Source organism: Aquila chrysaetos, chromosome 19 (assembly GCF_900496995.4).
Source record: "Aquila chrysaetos chrysaetos chromosome 19, bAquChr1.4, whole genome shotgun sequence".
NCBI lineage: Eukaryota > Metazoa > Chordata > Aves > Accipitriformes > Accipitridae > Aquila > Aquila chrysaetos.
This window is the reverse complement of record NC_044022.1, coordinates 21,309,811-21,331,153: the sequence shown is the minus strand read 5'-3', so window position 1 is coordinate 21,331,153 and position 21,343 is coordinate 21,309,811. Positions and strand designations below refer to the sequence as shown.

The window sequence follows — 21,343 nt, the reverse complement described above, 5'->3', positions numbered from 1 at the left end:
TTCATAATAAGCAGTGTATGTGTTCTACTTTCCTATTTACTTTTTGCTGTGTACTTTGCGTTTTGTGTGACTTCTCACATTTTTTCTGTAGGGAAATAACACACAATTTTGAGTGATGGAGACAATACTAATATGTGTGGTAGCTTCAAAAATAAATAAAAGCAGTTTACTAGTCCTTCAGTTTTGCTGAGCAGAGCATCTTTTGAGAAAGATACAGTGAGGAGTGTTTCGAGTTATGCATACGAATTTCAATGTTTAATAGGCTTAGAGTTTAGAAATGGACAAAAATCTTTTGGCTCATCTTGTTTGCTTTCTGGAAAATATGTTCTGTTTCAGCTTGTCCTATTTGTTTCATGGGTGAGAGACAAAAGGGGAAATTATCTTCCTCTCAAAGGTCACATCACAGTCTAGGATTTCTTTATTAACCTGAAAATTGAGCCTGAAAGTCTGTGTTTGTTCAATGTTGTGTTAGTCCTGGTAAGAGTCTTCAGTAATAGTCGCTGATATATCCGCTTACTATTGACACATTTCTAAATACTTCTAAGTTTTAATTAACTGCAAAGATTTTGGATTGTCTGCTAAAATTTTAGGCTAAAATTCTAGGATCACCATTTTTTGTGTTACCTTTCATCAAAAAAAAAAAAAAATCTCTTCAGCTTTACAGACATGAACACTCACTTCACATAGGTGAGGTAGATAAGAAGTGCTTTCCACATTTTACAGATGGGGAAATCAGAGCAATTAACTGACTTGTCTGAAGTCATACGGCAAGCCAGTGGCAGAGCCAAGAATGGAACCTGAACTATTTCCAGTCCTGTGCTCTAACCACTGCACGGCATCCCTCCCTTAGGTAATTTTCTGACATGATGATGTTTGTATTTGGTGTATATGGTGACTTTGAGAAGAATATCGATCCAGCTACAAGTTGCAATGGACTAAAATCAGTTACTGTTAAAAATTTTATGCAGCAGCTCTTAGGTGTGTAACAAAAAGATAAATTGTTACAAAGGCATTATATTTGGGTTACTGCTTTCGGCTTGTACTTCTAAAAATGTTAAAGCTAACCAGGTTAAAGTCTCCCAGAGAATGGGTTCTGTAATTGCATGTTTTCAAACTGTAAGAGATGCTACTGAAAAACCTTTGTCATTATTCTCTCGGGTAAAATAGTTACTTAAAGGTAGACGTTTGCAAAATTCAAATTGCTCTTTTAAATGCACCTGAACCATTAATGCCTAATGATAGCCTGAAGGTGCAGAGTGATTCCATTGACACAAACAGATGCCATGTGTATTCAGTTTTAAAAGCTGTTTTGGGTTTTAGAAGCATTGAGGTGTTGCTATCAGACAGCAATTTTTAAAATCTGAATGTGCAAAGATATAAATTACCCAAATGCAATTAATTTTCAGTTACCTTTGTCACTAGCATTGGCAAGTTGAAACTTGGACAAAATTGAACATGCTGGCTAGAATTAGAATGAGGCAGACGAGCGAAGAGTCTGAGAACAGATTACATTTCTGAGAAAGTCTTGATAATCTAAAGTTGTATTGCATTGTTTTACTAGTCCAAACACATGAAACTCCATATACAACCTTGGGATTTGGGAACAGAAAATAGTATGTAGTAACTTTCCTACTGAGTGCATGTGTAAAATAATTCCAGTGGACAGTAGTTTCAAACAAATATGATTAAAAACTTTTTGTCCTTTTTTAGCTTCTCTCATATTGTTTTATCTGAGCTGTTTATTGGGATTGTTCAGAGATCATTCCAGCTGTGTCTGGTTTATTTGCCAGCTATCAATTTGTACCTAAACTTCAGAAGCAATACAGATGTATCAGTGTGGAAATAATGAGTTTGACCTCCATGTTTGGATTTTTTCCGAATACAAGGAGAACCAATAGAATCAGAAGAATGTGAAGCAGCAACAGACAAAGCAAGCAGGGGCTGATTAAACGATAATCTGACCTGTTTTATTGTCACGTGTTCTACAGCTTCTAGAATATCATTCAAAGCGGGCAACAGTTTTAAGCAGTACCTGAAAGCAAGGACTCAGTTTCAGGTGACTGGCTGATTGGCATGTCCACAACTACATTAGGTGTTAATATTACTATCAAAAACGTATATAATACAAAGTTTTGTATTGCTGTTACATATGGCAAATATTTTATTAGCTAGTTCTGCTTATCCTTTATTCAGTGTTTGACACTGTCATTTTGCTGACTCAATGGTTTAGAAAAAAGGCTTTTTAAAGTGCTTTACTCATTCTTGCAACGTAGCCGATCAACTTGGGAGAGAAGTCGGGTCTTACTGAATAAGGTATCTTGAGCTTGCAGGAAATCAAAGCGTGTATTAAGCCTGCAAAGAATAATGCAGTTATGGTTTCAAAATTTCATTTTCTTTAGGACTTGCATGTGACTGAAATCTACATGTTATCAAGCTGTGTGGGATTTATAGCTACGAATCAGGAGGTCAGATTCAGGAAGAGAAAATAACTTACATTTTGAAGTTGCTGCACACATCATGGTACTATTTACAAGAGTTGTGGATAAATCTGTAATCTAACCAGGTTTTACCAAAAAAAAAAAAAAAAAAAAAAAAAAAAAAAAAAAAAAAGAGGCCAGAAACTGAAGTACTCAAGAAACCTCTCCTATAATTACTATTCAGACATTTCTCTGTAGTGGTTTTGCCTAGAACAGTAAGTTGCAGTTCTAGGCACCGTGATAAAATAAATAGGGCTAGGTGCAACTCTTGCTGATCTCACTAGTCAGTTCTTGAGTTTTCCGTCAAGGATTTGTGTGCTTTGAAGCCAGACAGCTAAACCACAGCTGCTCCTCTCAGCAAGTATTGTACCTGCCTTTCCTATCCTGTTTATCTGTTGGATCCTGGAGTACAGGAGTATTTTAGCTTGGCAATTGTATCCATCCTCAGGAAACCTCAAAACTCTCCTATATGCCTCAGGAGGTGACTTACGTAGATCCATGTTTCCTTCATTCCCCGGTATGGTCCAACAGTTTTTTAATAATGAACGTTTTCCTCGCCGCTGCTCACTGGCTGTTGTCCCTCAACGCAGAGCAGGTTTTTGCTTGCTTGCAGCTGATGGGGTATCTGCAACAAGCTTGTTGCTCCTGATGCCCCACGTAGTAAGGAAAATGCTTTTGTCCTGTACACTACGTTGGACTATTCATAGCTCTCAAATTTCATGATGCCCGGTAACAAAAAAAATCCATAAACACAGTTTGAAGAAGGAAAAGTACAGCTCCATTGTTTTTGTTTGTCCGGGTTTTTAAAGCTATCCTCAGGATGGTTTTACATTAAATCTTAAATCCTCATTTAGCACCTGGGGTTCTGTTATGCTAAGAGACAGTCTCTACTCCAGAGAATTTGTTGCAAGTGTCAGGACATGACTGAGAAGCAAAAAGTGATTGTCTTTAAAGAGGAATAACATACTAATTTTCTATATAAAACACACTGTGGAAGAAGCACACTTTATAAGACCAAGATGGTAGTATTATTAAAAAAAAAAAAAAAAAGTAAATGTGTAGCTGGTATCTGTAGTATTTTTCTTGAGCAGACAACTGATAATTCTGGACAATTTGAAAATTAAACAATTAGCTAGGTCATCCCAAGTTTAGAGATGTCAGGAGAAAACTAATACTTCCTGGACTCTTCTTAACTCTTACTCTCCTATAGCTAGGAAGCAGCATGTAACTAAATTCATCTCCCTTTTCTTCTTTCTCTTGCTCTCTGGAATTGAACAGATCCTTTTTCTGCTACTGTTGATAGTGTTGATGATGCCATTCCAAACCTAAATCCTTTCCTTACAAAAACTAACGATGCTGCTCATCTGTCTGTGTCTTCTGATGTATCTACTTTCACCAGTAGGACACCCACACATGAAATGTTTGTTGGTAAAGTACCATTTTAAACTAATTTCCTATTTCCTAAAAACTTTAACATTATTTCAGTTTCTAAAGTATATTTGTGGGGCCTTTCAGAAACTAAAAGATGGTCATTTGGGGCTGATTTTGTGCTATGTTAGAACTTGATTTAGTAATTGTGCCATGAAAATGGTGTTAAAATCCTTGCTTGGCTACCTAGATGCAATTCTACCTGATGTAAAGGAACTTAGTTATAGTTAAAGCAGTTGTTTGAGTGCGATTTTATACAAAGTCTTTTATGCTTAGGATTTTTAAGGTAAAATACTACGTATGCCTGAGAATGAAAAGAAAATGTTGCTACTCTGTTCCTCAGGCTGGAACATTCTTTGTAAACATAGGAACTTAATCTAATTTTTTTGGTAGTGGATGTTTTTCCCCCAGTCATGTTGGCATTAACAAAACTGGTAAAGCCATGCACGTTCTGGTGCATGATCTACTCAAACTGTTTACCTACGAGGCAATAAACTAATGACTCATCTTTTTAAACCTGTTGAAATCTTACTTTGGAGGTGATTTAGTATGGCTGTCATATTAGAAATCCTAACATTTCTGTTGGTACAGCTACATAGAAATTTGATTACTTTTCAATATGAAGAATTAAGTTGGCTTTCATAGACTAAAGATCAATTAATTACGTGTCAGTTCTGTTCATAAGCAAAGCTAGGTTTAAAGACAATCATGCTGCACCAACAGGGCTTTCTTTTTGCAGGTTGAACCCCACTAGAGTTAATCACGGAAGAATCCAGACTCTCATAACAGGGGGAACTTTGATATCTCTGATACTTGTTAACAGAGATAAAACAAAGGTGTCTCTTTAGAGACACTCATACCACCTATACTTTGTCACCTTAGCTAACTAGTTTCCTAGCTTGTATTTGGTTAGTGGAAAGAGAAAGCAAGATCTTCAAGCATGAGAACTCTTGCTGTGAACTGGTTCCCAGGGAGGATTAGTTGGCTGAGGCAGTAGTATACAAATACTTTAAGCTGGTACTACTGCGTAATAATCGGTCTTGCCCTCGTCTCCAATAAAATTTGTATGGTTCACGTGAATGTAGAATGATCATTTGAAATATAGCTTTTTTTTTTAGTAGGGTTATTATTCAATCAGATCTGTTTTCTCTGTATAATTTGTTCTGCAGTCATACAAAAAGTTGTGGCAGTGCAGGGCTGTGAACAAGGAGCCTGGTGGGGCTTTGTGGCACGTGCTGGTTTGTGTAGTATTCGTCACACGAGAGCCCTGAAGTCGCTCTAGATGGATGGCATTGATAAATTGCATTCCCTTCCAATGTCTCATTCTCTAAAGATACATCTAGAACCAAAGTGTGACCTCCTAACAGATTGATATGTGAAATGTAAATGCAGTTTTAGCTGTAGCACAAACAAGGTGCTACGATAATGTGAATGTGGATTTAAAATAACTCTTTCTGGTTCTTTAGATCATTACAATCCATTTACTGAACTAAATCCCTTTGTGGCAACCAAATATCCCTTTGTGGCAACCAAATATGAATCCACTATTGGGGTGTATCCTTATACTTCAGGTATAAGAAAAATGCCTTGATGCTTTTACACTCATTTCTTCAAAGGGTGTAAAACATGGCATTTGCTTGGAAAAAAAAAAAAAAGTATATATCTTAATATAGCTGTAACTTTGAAACCGTGCTTTCCCCTTTTGTGTTATAGATAATGTAAACTTGTTTCTCAGTGTATGTCTGATGTGTATTGATTCCATTCCATTGGTTCTATGTTATTAGAGTATATGTGGATTTATAGACTGACCTGAAATTAAATTTTTGAATAGCAGATAAACAGTATATCTTGGTTCTCTTTCTGTAACTCTTCCTCTTCTCCCTTCCTGGCTTTCTCTCTTGTGTGATATGCCTTATCAGATTCTTTTTGTGGTCCTCAAGCTTACCCTAATGCTTCTCATTTCCGCAATGAGCCTTCTTCTGTAGCTGGTCTATTTGGAGGTAGGTAATGGGATACAGCCTAACCACAAACACAGAAATATGAATGTGTTGTGTGCCTAGAACTAGTAGGTATGTTATTGGCTACAGAAGTGCATTATTATAGTGGCTCCAACTTTTATTCGTGTGCTTGTGCTAGGTGTGTTGTCACAAATGGTATATATTTTTTCCAGTTTGTGCTAAACTAAGGCTTATTTATCCTAAACATGAAATGAGTATCTCCCCATTTCAGGATCTCTTGTAGTTTATATGTTGCTACATACCACACAAAAGACTTCCATGTTACAAATATCTTCTCATCTTGCCCTCCCTGATTCCTTTCAAGATAAAGGGATTGGGATGTTCTTGCTGCTTATGGCATTTTTGTTGATATATTACTCTTAAACAGTGCACTAAACTAGTACAAAGCTTTGCAAGAGAACGTGAGAAAGAGGTATCCACTGCATTAAATTACTGTCTAATCATTTGTGCAGCTGGGTAATGTCTGTATAGTAACCCAGTACTGATGCTGGTTCTGGAATACCATCCTGACAGTTGCTAGATGGGCTGTGGGTTGTGACAGATGATAATCTATCTAAACCAGATTGAAAAGGGAGTGTTAAACACTGTTGCTATGCAAGGTTTAGGAATACCTTCAATAAATTGTTTGTGGAAGAGTTAATTCTTAAAAGCACCACAAAGTCACGTTTTGGTTTAGTGTCTTTGAATAGATATTAGCTAGAATCATTTAAGGAAAGGTTAAATACTATGTAAGACTCGGTTCCCTTTGTTCTATATACAAAAAGGAGGATGATTAGTTTCTGTCAAGTCTTGTTGGTTTATTCCCTCAAAGGAGCTCCGTTAAAAATACTGACCTTTGCACCTTTCAAAACATCCATGTTAGACAAAATGCCTTGGGCTGGTGGCTGATACCAGGAGTAGGATTTGATCTTTTTCAGAGGCTGATTCAAAGAAGTCCTATGTATTGTTGTGTCTTCTAGCTAGTCTCATCTCGTTAGCTTCCTACAGCTTGAAACTTCCTAAAATGTGAGAGCAGGAAACTCAGCTTGTTTCAGTTAAGGCCATTTTCTAAAGAAAACTATGAGCTATTGTAAGTCAAGTTTTCTATTGGTACAGGCACGGTTTTAAGAGTTGCAGGACATCCCATCAAAGGAATTCCTATCTGCAGTTCAGAGTCTCTGAAATGGCTTGTTACAACTTGACGGTATACTTGTCATAAAGATACTCATTTTGGTTTGTTGTTTGTTTACTCCCTATCTTTTCCCACATTACTGCTTCCCATGTTTTGCTGTATGCTGTTTTCTTTGATTTGTTTTTAATGAAAAGTACATTGTTTGAATTCTTAGAGACGGATGCATTTGAGTTATGAGTTGTGTAAGGCAACTTTAAGACAAATAGGAAGAACAAGTAATCCAAACTTCTGTGAAGTTTATGTTCAAGGATAGCATCCTATAGTTGTTAATTTTTTAAGCGAAATGTGACTTATTTCAGGAAAACAGTAAGATTGACATGAGGTGCTGTCTTAGCAAGCTAAAGGAAATCCAAGAAGTATTCTTGGTCAGTTATTTCTGCTCACTGCGAAGTTTTACCACTGAACTATTTGTAATCCTTTTCTTTTATTTCTCTGTATCATCAAAATTTCTGTTAGAATCCAGAAGAGTTAGTTTTCAAGATGGCATTGCATTTTTATGGTGCTTTTCATATGAAGTAATAATTACTTCTGTAATTGCCTGAATATCAAGATGATACACATGCACGCTTGTGTGTGTGATCATATATAACATTAAAAACCACAATTTTAGAAAGAAATTAGTATTCATTTCCATATTACTGAACTATCAACTTAATACTGCTGAACATCATACGCAATGCTTTGTACTGCAATAAATTTTCACAGTATTGGAAAAAAATTGTGTATTTGGAGAACACTGCTTTACAGATACATAGGAGGCAAATGGAGTAAGTTCAGACAGGAATAGGAGTTGAAACTTGGCTTTAACTCCCTGTATCTTGCCATAATTACTGGAAACTTACCAGCAAAACGTGGTCACCTGCAAAATGTGTGTCCAAAAATAACTAAGTGATATAGAAATTATTAGTATTAAGAGTGTCTAATCAAAGACATTACTAATCAGACATCTTGGGATGGTTTGGATCTTACTCCACTTGTATCTAAGAGAACTGCTCAGCTAACACAAAATATGGAGGGAATAATCTTCAGGCAGGTGATCTTGAAAGAGATGCTGTACCCAGCCAGCTTCTTTTCCTGGAGAAGCATGGTGATTAGTTGCTGAATAATTTTTTTTGCAAGTATTTGGTAAAAGAATAAGGAAGATGTGAATAGTTAGTCCAGAGATTCAGCAACTGGGGGGAGGAGGAGTGTCTTTTATGGCCTGTCTGTCCAGTTTTTGGGACAAAGCCATTTTTGGGGGGGAGTAACTTCAGTTACTCTTCAGTAAACTGCTTCCAGCTCTCTCTCTCACATGCTTCTTGGTGTCAGGGTGTAATCTGGACCTTTGAGGTATTCCTAGTCTTTCTGTGGTACTTAAATAATCTACATATTTATTTGATTTGTCTTGCATAAAGAAGGTGGATTCAAGGGAAATGCTGTATAAAAACATTCAACTTCTTTCTTTTTCCCCACAGGGTTCACTCCATCTCCTGTTGCTCAGCCACAGCCATCAGCTGGCCTTAATGTTGACTTTGAGTCTGTGTTTGGAAACAAATCTTCTAGTGTTGTCCTAGATTCTGGTGGTAAGACACTTACTAAAATAGATGACATATGTTCTTTAACTTTTTTTATTCTTGAGATATAAATCTCTTAATCTGTATTTACTTACACTGCTGTGACAGTGTTCCAGCTGAAGAAAAGAAAGCTGACTTTAAAAGGTCAATAGCAGCATTCTTCATCCAGTTTTTCTTTATTAGTCAAATAATTTTTCCTTACATACTATTTCTATGTGGACCCTGCTGAAAAGTTTACATTGATTTCCTTCGCTTAAATATTTTGTGCATTAAAATTTCATACAGTGAACAGCGTTCACTTTTACATGCTGTCAACTGAAATTAAGTCTGTATTTGTAGAGTGTGGCTGGAAGAGGTAAAGTTGCATCTTAATTTTATATATCTGTGCAACACATTCTTGGCACTTCTTTGCCTACATGCTACTCCTTTGATATTAAGATTAATTCAGAAATTGATAATTTATCAAAACATACACAGCTAATTTGGATTGTAGTTAGTACTCATTCTGCTCTTTTGAGCATCTGGAAAGTAAATACTTTCTGGGCTTTTGATATTGGACTCTTGACATTGGATTCTTTTGGGGCAAACCAGTGGTCCGCTAAAAGCAAATACATATGTGTTTTTATAAGATTGAAATACTTTAGATATTTATTCTGTATTTTGTTTTACATTTTGATTGCTTTGCAGTCATTGTGAATCCATTCCATGTCAAATTGATGTCACATAGGTTAAACTAGTAAAGTGAAAACTCCCTTCTGTAGTAAATACCTCCTTTATCGAGAAGCATAAGAAGTTTTATCCTTCTTGTATAGTGTAGCATCACTAGTTTAAACTTTGTACTTCAGCCATTGTGTTGAACTTGCTGTCTTTAAGTGAATGTCATGACATTCACGGGAGGCCTGTGATTCAAATCACTTCTTTTATGTTTATCATTCCAAGGGTTTGATGAACTAGGTGGTCTCCTAAAACCAACAGTGGCCTCTCAAAACCAGAGTCTTCCAGTTGCCAAAGTACCACCTAACAAATTAGTGTCAGATGATCTGGATTCATCTTTAGCCAATCTTGTAGGCAGTAAGTATTAAACCACTAACATACAAATACTTATTTCATTCTTTTCAATGAATAGAATTTCAATAGTATCTTTCTACTTTGTGACAGATTTGGGCATTGGAAATGGAACTACTAAAAAGTGAGTATGCTTAATCAAAAGTGGAGCATTTTGATTTTTCTTGATAGTAAAATTTTATGAAAGTACAGGTTCAAACCTGTGCATAACAACATAATGTTAACCTTCAGAGCACGTTTGGGATTGTACTTTGTTTCTCATACAAGGTATAATGAATTGTTGAGAGCTGTTGGAAGGTGACTGTAGACTGAGTGATAGTGACAGTGAAAACAGCAGGCAAGGTGTCCTGTCACTGACTCCTTTCAGGCTTGTATATGTTTAGGAAAAGAGTTCATCAAAATGCTTCTTTGTAGCTGTAGGTAAACTTAGCACACCTTACAAATGAAATAGTTTGTGTGATCTGAGTGTGTGCAGAGCTGTATTAAAGATTGTGAAACTACAACCTCTGACCTGTGGTTGACCTTCAGACAAGTGAATTTTGAAGTGGGGCGTATTCTAGAATAGTGAACATCTGCTCTAGCAGCAAAGTTAAGAGTGTGATTAGCAAATTTCAGGCTGATCGGGACCATCTGTGCCAACTCTGAAATCATTCAGAAATCTAGTATGCAGTTGCTCCTAACTAAACTATCTTGACCCAAGGAAAGTCAGCTAGACTACCTTAGCTATACTGGGGAACTTGACTGAGATTAGATGAAGCTGAGGTGGCTCATGTTGAACATCTTACCTTACTCTTCCTAGCCAAAACAAGCTCTCATGACACCTTCTTATCAACTCCTTTGCTAAATGAGCTGCTTCACTAACAAAAGAAGCCGCACTTCCAAGAGGAAACGGTGTTTACCTGAGGGAGTTTTGTAAGAAAAATCCAATGTTTTCTAACAATTCTTAAAAAAATTTATTTGAAGTGATGTAAACTGGACTCAGCCAGGTGAAAAGAAACTAACAGGTGGTTCCAACTGGCAACCCAAGATTGCACCTACAACTGCGTGGAATGCTCCAACGTTGGTAAGCAAATACTCATTCTAAAATAGTGAGTTCCCTGCAACTTAGATATCCAGGCTGATGTATAACAGAGAAATTTGAAAGTAATCTTTAGTTGCAGTAAAAGGGTGGTAGAAAATTGAAGAAGTGGTCAATTTGAGATGTGTACTGATTGGGTTTGTTTTTCTTAGCTGTGCGGTTCTAGTGAATAGTTGGTGATGTGACATGTGCAGGTTTAGCATAAACTTCAGCAGTGTTTGACCAGCCTCTCTTACGGCAAGATAGCAGCCTTTGTGTTTCATTCAACTGACATAAAACTGAATTCGGGGGGGGGGGGGGGGGGGGGGGGGGGGGGTGGGGGGGGGGGGGGGGGGGGGGGGGGGGGCACTTTGCAGCCTAGAAAAGTGAAAGTGTGAAAAGTATCTTCTTCAGGTGCGCTGATATGTCCAGTATGTATAACATTACAACTCGGCCTGCTTGGGGGGTGAGAATGGGCCGAGAGATTAATCCTCTTGATACTTGTAGAGGTGTCTGTGCAATCACATGGGCTATAGCTTTCTTAATGTACGTAACTACTGCTTTCCTGCCCCAATGTGTGCAATTGTTTTTAACGCATGTCAATTTTGGTCATCAACTTCATAGCGTCTATTGTGGCAGGTAGTATTAGCAAGGATTTGGGGGTAGCATGTAGAACGAGGGCTCTTAATTAAATGTCCAAAAAAAAAAAAAAGAAAGTTAAGAGTTTACATGAGTAGTTTTCACAATGCTAACCGAACATCTTTGCATGTGAATCCTACTCGCCCTTTCACCAATGACCTGGAGAACTGTATGTGGACAGAACAGGTAACAAACTGCCCCAGACTTATTGCATCTGACTGTAATTGACTGGGGGAGGTTGAATCCACAGGGTAATAATGCAGCGTTGCGGATTTGGAAAGAGAGAGCTTGTCTCTCTGGATCCACCACCTCTTCCCTACTGGGTGTCCCTTATCAACTCACTGCAATTGTGTAGGGAGAATCGTTTGTGGACCTTACTGGAGGGTGCATAGATGTTGAAGAAACCGTAACTACTCAACTGCTTTAGGGACTGGTGGTTTGAGTTTACTTGTGTGCTTGAATCTGTTCAATAACTCATGCCTTGTATATACATGTTCTTGTGATAAGTCATTACATTTAACAGCTATTATTATTTAGAGATACTGTTGAGACACTTCTTTTCCTGTGAAACTGTTCTATTAACATAAAAATCTTGAAATGGAAATAATCTAGGGGGAAAAAAGTTTGTTTTCCTCTGCTGGTCTATTTATTGTGGAGTTGCTGCTGCTTGCTAAATCAATATGCCTTTGAAAATAAGGCTTTCTCGTCTTTGGAAAAAAGGCATATACCAAATAAATGGACTATGCAAAACAATTACAAACCTAATAACAATGACAGTATCACAGGTGTATGTTGTCTCAGTAAATGACTTGAATTACAAGAATGTGTTGGGGTAAACATTTAATGTATTTGTGAACTAAAATGCTATCTGTGTATATTCTGTTGTGTAAGTATTTGCTTCTAATCCAGTGTTATTGCATTATGTAATTGTTCTCCCTGGGAAATACAGAATGGCATGCATTTTCCACAATACGTAAGTGAAACAACCCACAGCCTTTTTGCAATCGACTGGCATGCTGATATTAACCACTGCTGTTGCAGAATCTCATAACCTTCTTGCTATTTACACATTTCTCATTTTAAAATCTTTGGTGTGCCAAAAATTGAGCTTTTCCTAGCATACACGAACTTCATAGGTGGTCTGCAGGCTCTTGACTCGAATGATGGCATGGGAAATACCAAGATTATTTTTCCTTGCTTTAAACTGTACCATTTGCTGCCAGAGAGCTGGGGTGTATGTCTGTGCTGCCTTCAATGCACTTGGTGAATTTTGAATGAAGATAAAAATGTTTGTGTTTGAATAACTGCATGAAACCTCACGGGCTTCTGTTATACTTGGCACTTTATCCACGTTTATGGTAGATCTTGATTTTTTTTTTTTAATTTTTTTTTTTTTTAGTGGGGAGAGACCAATATGTCATTAATGCTCATATGAAAAAAGAAAATCCATGCTGACAGTTTACAAAGGGCAAGCAATAACCTGTGCTTGCTGTCTGAGGAATGCAGTCTTTCATTTCAAAGTATTTTTTCCTTTATGTCAACAGTGATATTGGTCTTTCCCTGTATTCTGTTTTTATTGCAGGGTAACTCTGTAACTAAAGGATGGTAGGTCCATACTTGAGCACTCAAAAATAAATTTAGTCAGCATGTTTATATGTGTGGTTACACAAGCAAAACAAAAAAGTAGTAATTTTCAGGATAGCTTTGCCAGCTGTGTGAAATATATGGATAGTACACAGTCCAGGTAATTCTCGACTGGGGAAATCTGTTCTGATGGCGATTGAAATGCCAGCAATACTGGCTACTATCTATGAAAAGGCAGCTGATACCTTAGAACTGAATTCAGAAGCGGCTTTGCTGATGTCCTATTCATGATATTACAATTTATCTGCTTTAATTAATCCAGTATTATTAATATTTTGTCACTTTCCTCTTTTCTGTATGAATAATCTCTGTGTACCAAGAAATGCATATGGTCTTTGTCTTGTCAGTAATCCCCACAGCGAGAGCATGAAAATTAGACTGGCTTTTCTTAAAGGAGAGACTAACAGGAGGTGGAGTGGACAGACAGCAAGTTATGTGTTTATTTATAAACACCAATTTGTAGTCTGGAAAAAAACCTTTTTTTGTCCTTGTAAGAGTTAATACTGATTTAGAAAGTGGATAATGAAACTGTAGAGCAAAGAATATGGTTAGGATATGAAGAACTGTCTTTAATATATTTTCCTTTCTAAGAGTTATCAGCTGTTTTTCAACCTATACGTTGCCAAGTTGTTTACAGAGTGTAGCTTCACCCCAGGTTTTGTCTTGTTGACAGCAATCTGACTGTAACTTCGTAAAAGTTAACTTAGGTTAAGGGTAATATAAACATATCTGCAAAGTACTAAGAGGACTTTTAACCTGTTCAAAGTCACTGTACTAAGTGGGTGAGTGAGAGGGAATGCAAGTTGGATATTTATGTTAGAGTCGAATTTATATTGAAGCACGATAGGAGAATCCCCATAGCCTGTAAATCCTGGCTAAAGAGAAGAGAATTCCTGTAATGTCGGCAGAAGCAATGGTAATTTGGTCTTTCAGTCTTTAAAATTCTTTCTTAAGACTCCTTGTGCACCATTACTTCTGATATTGAAATATAAGTATATACTTCATGGGATTAAAAAAATGCTTCTGCTTCCTGAATTTTCTCTCTCAAACTTGTCTGTCTCATACTGTGTTCTTTAAAGAGGATGCTGAGAGAATGGTAGCTTGCAGTTTAGTTTAGTCAGCCAGAATCCTAATAGGTTAAAAGCAAATATGTAACTATAGATTTGCCTAGAAGATCGCCTGGAAAACAATACCTAAGCTAAAGTTTCTATCTGAAATAATTTGGATACACTCTTAACACGAGACTGCAAACCCTATTTATTCTGTGCTATATTCATAGTAAGCTAAGTGCTGCAGTTGACCCTTAGAAAGCAATGCCTTACCAGTACGCAGCTGATCTCTTCTCCTCTCAGTTCACCACTGTTTTTCACACCAGGCACCACCTGTAATGGCATATCCTGCCACAACGCCAACAGGAATGATGGGCTATGGGATGGTGAGTGGAACTCCTGCAACTCTAAGAAGTCAGATGCTGTGTGTCATTTGATTGCTTATGGTTTGGTAGCAGTTGTCTTTCTGAACTATTTTACTGAAGACTGAATTTCAGCTTCTATTGGTTTATTCTTCACCGAATCATTAAGTCCTATTTTCTGAACTGCTTCAGTGGTTTTTGTCTGAAATTGTCTGCCCTTTCCTACATAACTTGGTTTTTCATAAACTTTTTAAAATTAAGACATTGTCTATTCTCGGTGGGCTTTATTGGCGTAGAAATAAGTGTATCATAGATAGCTACATTGACAACAGGAATGTTTTATCGGTGAAGTGAAACCTTCCTTAAATACTTGCTCCCAACCTCAGCAAAAGGTATCTGTAATGATCAATGCCACAAAACTGCAAGTTTGTGACACTGCCGTGTGTTGTGGTGTTGGTTGAGAATCAAATCTCTTGGTGACACACCAGTCCCAGAAGACTTTCAACATAAACCTGACCTTGCCGCTTGTTGCTCTGAGAAGTTGTTCAAATTTTTCTTCTTATCTCAACTTTTAGAATATTTCTGTAATGATACACCTCAACTCTTTATTAGTACGGTTTTCATGTAGTACAGCTTTGCTGGGTGAATAAAAGGAGAGAGAACTTCCTTAGAACAGTTATTCTGCTAAATGGCTCACAGATTAGTAGAGTAAAAAAGCTAAATGTTTCATCATATAATCAAATTAGATTAATGATTTGTAACTGCTATATGCTCCGTAAGTGAACTGCAGTAGTGGCCAGCTGTGTTCTTGAGGGTGTTTTTGGGAGAGTATCCTGTTCCCCATTACCCATCCATGAACTCCTGTAGTATGTTCTTGGGCAAAGTCACAGTTAAACTACCGTTAGTGTTGATTCAAACTTGATCCGCACAACTTTGCACTGATGGTACTGGAAGCATTTTCTTAGTTATTTTGACTCAGCAGCTGGGGAAGGTAACATATTTAGTGTAAAGAAAGTAATCTTGCATGTTTCGTAAAGCAACTTTCATTATGGGGTTTAAATGCCAATGTGAAATGGAAACTGGAGTTGATAGGAGCCACAGCTCTGTTATCCTGAGTTGCTGTTACTTGTTCAAAAGCGTGCAACGTCTGAGCAGGCGGGTGAGATGGGCCATTACGGGATGACCACCAGGCTTTATAACACATCCTGAAAACTCTCCTGGCTCATTCAGACTTTACTCAGGACATTTCCTGCTAGGAATCTCTGAAACGTTGACCCATTTTACAGCCCTTGTGTTTCATTTTTCCTAAAAGCAGTAGTAGGTACCATAGTTCTGAGCGTGGCCATTTCTAAGCGGCAGTCTAGTAGCAGGCTTTTCCCTTGGTGAGGGCGTACTGGGACGGGCAGTTTCGTTAGTTCCTTTGCACTCCCTGGCTGCTGGTTCCTGTGCCTTCGTTGTGCCAGCAGTTGTTTTTAACTTACTTTTTTGTAGGGTGTTTTTATCAGGGTCAGTTTCTTGAATGGGTTCGCCATGGGATTGTCCAAACAGCTGGTTGGCACGATAGGAGGAGTACCAGGATTAGTCAAGGAAAAGCTGCTTGGAGTGGGGATTGCTTTAGTGGGGCTGCTGCTGGGTACCAACGCAAGCCTGAGAGGAGTGCCAAAAGCAGCGCCGGAGTGGGCATCTATGTAAAGCAAATAAAACCTGGCTTCTAAGACCATTAATATATGTTAAACTCTTAATTTGGCTCGGCCAGAGTGTCAGTAACACTGTAGACTTTGATTGCATAATGACTTAACATTAGCTGTACATACAGTTCTCAGTTTTCAATTTTTATTGAACTCTGTCAGCTCTGCGTTGATATCTGTAAAACTGTTCTCGTGCTTTCAAAGGCAGACAGGGAAGTGTTGTCAGACCTCAGTTTTGGAAGCAAGAGGACCAGCACAAATGCTTGTGCTTAAACAAGTATTTTAGTGTTTCACATCTTTGCAGCAGGAGATTAAATGGGCTCAGTTGTTATTGAGAGTATTCCTTGAAAAGACTCTGATGTTCCTTTGTAGTAACCTTTATTTGCACAATATTGTAGAAAGACCTTGTATGACTGCATTTATCAAATAAGACCAAGACTTTTCACCCATTTACCATTTTCTTTTCTCTCCTTAAATACTTGCAATGTATTAATGCTATATGTGATTTGATGTTGTCTGGATTTTTTTAGCCATCACAGATGGGAGCCATACCAGTAATGACACAGCCAACTTTAATATACAGTCAGCCAGTCATGAGACCACCAAACCCTTTTGGCCCTGTACCGGGAGCACAGGTGTGTATATTCAAAATCATTGGTGTTAGGAACAAATCACAGCTGGGTCAGTTTCTTTAAAAGTATTTTAATATTTTTTTGTGTTGGACAAATGTGTTGCACAAGCGCAGTAGTTCGTGTAAGGATTGCTTCATAGCTTCTTATATCCAGGTTGGCAGCATCAAGTCTGTTTTACAGAAGCAAAGAGGATAGTGTTTTAAGGCATTGGTTTTTTTCTGGGAGCGTGTTTGAGATGATCCTCAACACTTTAGCGAAAGGATAAGAACAGCTAATGTCTGTGCCGTTTGCTGAAGAGAGGCTTCTTTCCCAAAGTTTGCGTTCTCTGCTGTTTTATCTCCAAGTGTGGCTTTGTGAGATTGTGCTATTACAGCTTTTTCCTAAGTGTATGTGGCAGTTCTTTGCCCTGTTACACTTAACAGTATTAGATTATAAAGTAACCAAGACTGGCAGTAGCTGTAAACTTTTTTTTTTTTCAGTGTAAGCTGCATGCTTATATGACAGCATTTTGCAGGGGACAAACAGGGTGTATGTAGCCTTTTAAGTCTATGAATGTTATAGATGGGTTTGAAAAGAATATGGTGTCAAACCTGGTGAAACTTCAAGCCAACACCTGGTTGTTAGCACTGACCACTCAGCGGGAGGCACATGGCACCTTCATCTAGTTTTCGCCATTGTATTCTCCGAAGGTCTTTTTATTCCTCCGTGTTTTTGCAGAAGACAGTATTTACAGCATAGTGAACATAATAGCTATACAAGTCTACCTGGCCTTTCCCTGTTAAGTAAGGTGTTATGTTAAATGGAGTGTTCCTTAAATTGCCTGCTTTTCTGCTTCTTGTGATATGTTGTGTTCATTACCTAACGTACTGGAATAAGAGTGTGCTGAAGGGTTACTCTGATGAACATTAAGACCTGACTTTATCAATACTGGAGTTAAATATGAACCTTTTATTGTTTGTTTTGCAGACTTCAGTCACTGGGAAGTTCCTATCTGAACTCACTTTTTTAACCCAATAGCCATCTGAAGATACGGGGGTTTTTTTGCAGTAGGAAAAACATTAAAAAACAATAGGAGGGAGGGGGGTTGGACAACATAGAACACCTTCATCCTATTTTCAGAAAATATTGAGATCATTAAGACTGTGTTTGTAAACTGTAGTCAGAGGCAGAGCCAAGTTTAGTTGGCAGATTGGAACCCCAGCATTAACACCATATTTTTACTTACTAGTCAAATGTGTCTTTGTCAGAGTTGACACTGTACATCATGGCTCTATTAGGAACATGTAATATATTGGGACTGTGTCTTGATCTTACTATAAAGAGCTTTGTCTTTGCAGGTGACTTGTTTAAAAACATGCATGTATAACTTCATTTAGGTATACGTTGGTGTATGTGTTTGGGTTTGGGACTAGAGTGTGGAGAGAAAAGAACTCAGCAGTAGGTTGGAAGGGAAAAGACCCTCAAACCTTTTCCAATGCTTGAATCTGATCCTTTAACAGGAGAGGCTATGCTGTGTGCTGCCAGTGGGCAGTATGTCTACTGTCTTCCTCAAAATAGAGCCTTGTGGATAGATCTTTAAAATTTTTGTTTTAAAGGCTTTATCTGAAAGAGGTGCTGTTAGATTTTTTTTTAGCTAGAAATGCAGTTTTCAGTTGACTTTCTTCTGGACTTCTGAGAGCTGCTTTGCACATTCACTGTCACTTAAGACAAGTGATACGGTATCTTGTACATGGGTTTTATGCTATTTCAAGGGGGAAAAAAATGTGTTTATGACACTACTTAAATAGAGAACAAGTTAAAGGATTCCCAAGGATAAAAGGCTTTTTCTGCAATTACCAAAACATCAATTTTGAAATGTCCCTTTTAAAAAAAAATAAATAAATCTGCCTACCTGCCTAATTCAGTTATAAACAGGTAGGTAGGTCTGAATGCTAGGCGAGCCTTTCTGCTTTGTTTGACATTTCAGGGCTTGGTCTAGGTTGAATCCCAGCTGGCTGTCATAACAGGAGAAAGCGGAATTAGTCACAAGTGAGGTGTGTAGAGCTGTATTTATTGTGCTTATCTGACATGTTTGGCTCCTGTGAGAATTAATTTGAAAGAAAACACACCCTTTGAACTGGCATTTGCTGTGTGACCAGGAAGGATTTTCCCCAAGACACACAGTCTGCGTTGCTTGCAGGTGTTGAATTTTCAGAAGTCTGGCATCAATAAAGCAACTTAAATGAAACAAAAGCTGCATGTGAGAGCTGCTTCCCTGTGTACGGCAGAGATGGCATTTACTAACGTGTAGCCACAGAGGGGAATTACAGTATTATTACACTAAATTTACTGTATGCTTAGTCTTGAGGTTCTTCTGAGAGCTCTCTGTTTAGGTTTAGTTAATACTCCTGTTGTGCCAGAAATAGAAAGAGGAAAATAAAGAAATAAAAATGTGTGTTCTTGGGGTAAGTTAACAAATCTTAAAGAATGAATAAGGGTTATCTGAAAGGCACACAAGTCAAACTGCCTACAGCCCAGGTGGATCACTCTAAACACCATTACTCTGATACAGGTTTTGTCCATGGTGTCATCACAACTGCCGAAAACTAAGTTGTTTTTCATGTTTACGTTTAAAGCACCAAATTCTATCACTTACCTCTAGTGTGCTGATAGATCTTGGTTGCTGTCTGCAGTTAAAGAAATTTGAAGGTACTTAAAAGCATAATGACAGATATGAAGTTGTTGCTGAAAAATTATATTGCCAAGTTGTAGTGTGGTGGGAACTCCTCCTACTTCGCACACCAACTGGTAAAATAGGCAGCCCAGTGTTGTCCAGTTTCTTTATAATTTAAACTGGTGTTCCTAACTTGATACTCTTAAGGATTTGTCTTAAATATACTTTTCCTACCTCCAGACATACCTATTTTGCTTCTGTTTCAAGTGTTCTGTTTACATGCATGCAACTTTATTTCTAATTGCTACCAAAAGCAAGGGTAGTTTGGTTTTTTTAAGGGCAAAATAATTTGAAACAATTGAGAATGAGACTAGAACAGTTGCTTCTTTTCTAGGTGTAGAAGATATTTGTAGTTTTAAAAGAAACTAGTGTGTGCTTTTGTTGGAAATTGCTTACCTTGCATTATAGTCAGTATTTCTTCCTTGAGAAAGAAAGTAATAGTTTTCATCATGATAAAATAGCAGGCTTTCCTCACTGCAAAATATTATATTGTGCTACCCAGAACAGTGAGAATGGTCAGAGTTGCGTGATTAAATTTTACCTGGGGGTGGGGGGAGAGTGTGTGTGTGTGTGTGTATGAGGAAGGGACAGGCTAAATCAATGGTCCAAACAAGGTTAAAGAGTAGCCAGGGTGATGGCAGACATGATGCAGTACAGCAAATGCAGAATATTTCAGACAAGCCAGATCCGAATGATGCACGGTTAGCTGGAATATAACTACCCATTGTAAGACCTGAGTGTTGTAGTGCACAACAGCAGTGCTTGAATGTTCACCACCACCAAAAACGTTATCGTGTTGGCTAATACAAAATGGTACAATACTGACAAATCAGTGGTATGCCTTTTAAGTGTTACGTATTCTGGTCTGATTACCCCAAAAATGACATAGCCTTAGGAGGGGAAGCAGCTGGGTAGCGAAAATTTTACGATTTAAAATAGAATAAAGAAATTACTCAGCCTACTGCTAGCATCTGTGTGAATTGTAACAGGGCAGTTGTTAACGTCACTGAATTGTACAGAAAAAGTAGTAGGAGTGATCGCCTGGTGGTGATAAAGAATAGGTAAATGTGCAAATGAGTAAGTTGGGTTTGTGGGGGTTTTTTTGACTGTGGTTTTGTTTTGATTTTTGGTTTGGTTTTCTTTTTTTGAAACTGGAAGAACAGGGTATGAAGTTCAGGACAGACTTGTGCCAGAAAGTAGACTTTACAGGTGTTCCTTTTGGCATATTATTCCTAAAATGTATGCTAAACCAGCTTGACAGACTTGTTTAATGAGAAATCAGTATTAAGCTAAGGATGGGAATCAGCACAGCACTCGCTTATGGATGGGTTCTTCTGTGTTACTGGGACTCTGGGGAGTTTATGTCTTTGTTGGAAGCAGTAAGAAGTGACAACTGCTGTTGGAGGTGAGACTGAGCTTTGGGTCTGATCCAGCACAGTACGCTGCATTTCAGATCATGCAAGCGCTGGGCAGTAAGGAGGCTAAATCCACAGTTCTAGACATTATTAGTGCTAGAGAAACTGATGGCCAGCGCTGTTGTTTTAAATGCTTCTCCTTAGAAACTGCTAAGGTAGGTTCTGGTTTTCAGGTATATTTATAAGCAGTATTCTGGGTAGATGCAATGTAGGAAACTGTCTAACTGTACTTTCCACATTTTTTTTTTTTGGCCTCCTTTTTAATAATTAGAGGAATCTCATTAAAATACGTATTTACTGTTAAGGTACTGTGTCTTGTCTGAATTTGGCTGTGGCATCTAGGAAGCATCATCATCAAGTTTTTCCCCAGTATTTAACCTGAACAGGCTTTCTGAAATTTCACCACTCTTTCTGGTTACATGCTGATGTTGC

General features: G+C 37.9%; 1 protein-coding gene across 12 annotated transcripts in view; it reads left to right on the top strand.

The window, feature by feature from the left end:
• The window catches only part of PICALM (phosphatidylinositol binding clathrin assembly protein), a 69,490-nt gene that overhangs the window by 43,983 nt on the left and 4,164 nt on the right, over positions 1 to 21,343 (top strand). For 2 of the 12 annotated variants that reach the window (XM_030043173.2, XM_030043175.2), the window contains exons 13-22: positions 3,756 to 3,905; positions 5,372 to 5,476; positions 5,825 to 5,905; positions 8,549 to 8,656; positions 9,587 to 9,718; positions 9,806 to 9,836; positions 10,676 to 10,775; positions 12,358 to 12,381; positions 14,428 to 14,487; positions 16,682 to 16,786. In XM_030043173.2, the coding sequence (XP_029899033.1) occupies positions 3,756 to 3,905; positions 5,372 to 5,476; positions 5,825 to 5,905; positions 8,549 to 8,656; positions 9,587 to 9,718; positions 9,806 to 9,836; positions 10,676 to 10,775; positions 12,358 to 12,381; positions 14,428 to 14,487; positions 16,682 to 16,786 (896 nt within the window). Of the gene's footprint in view, positions 1 to 723; positions 851 to 3,755; positions 3,906 to 5,371; positions 5,477 to 5,824; positions 5,906 to 8,548; positions 8,657 to 9,586; positions 9,719 to 9,805; positions 9,837 to 10,675; positions 10,776 to 12,357; positions 12,382 to 14,427; positions 14,488 to 16,681; positions 16,787 to 21,343 lie in introns of those variants that run through there. The other 10 variants (XM_030043174.2, XM_030043176.2, XM_030043183.2 and 7 more) reach the window with 8 other exon arrangements.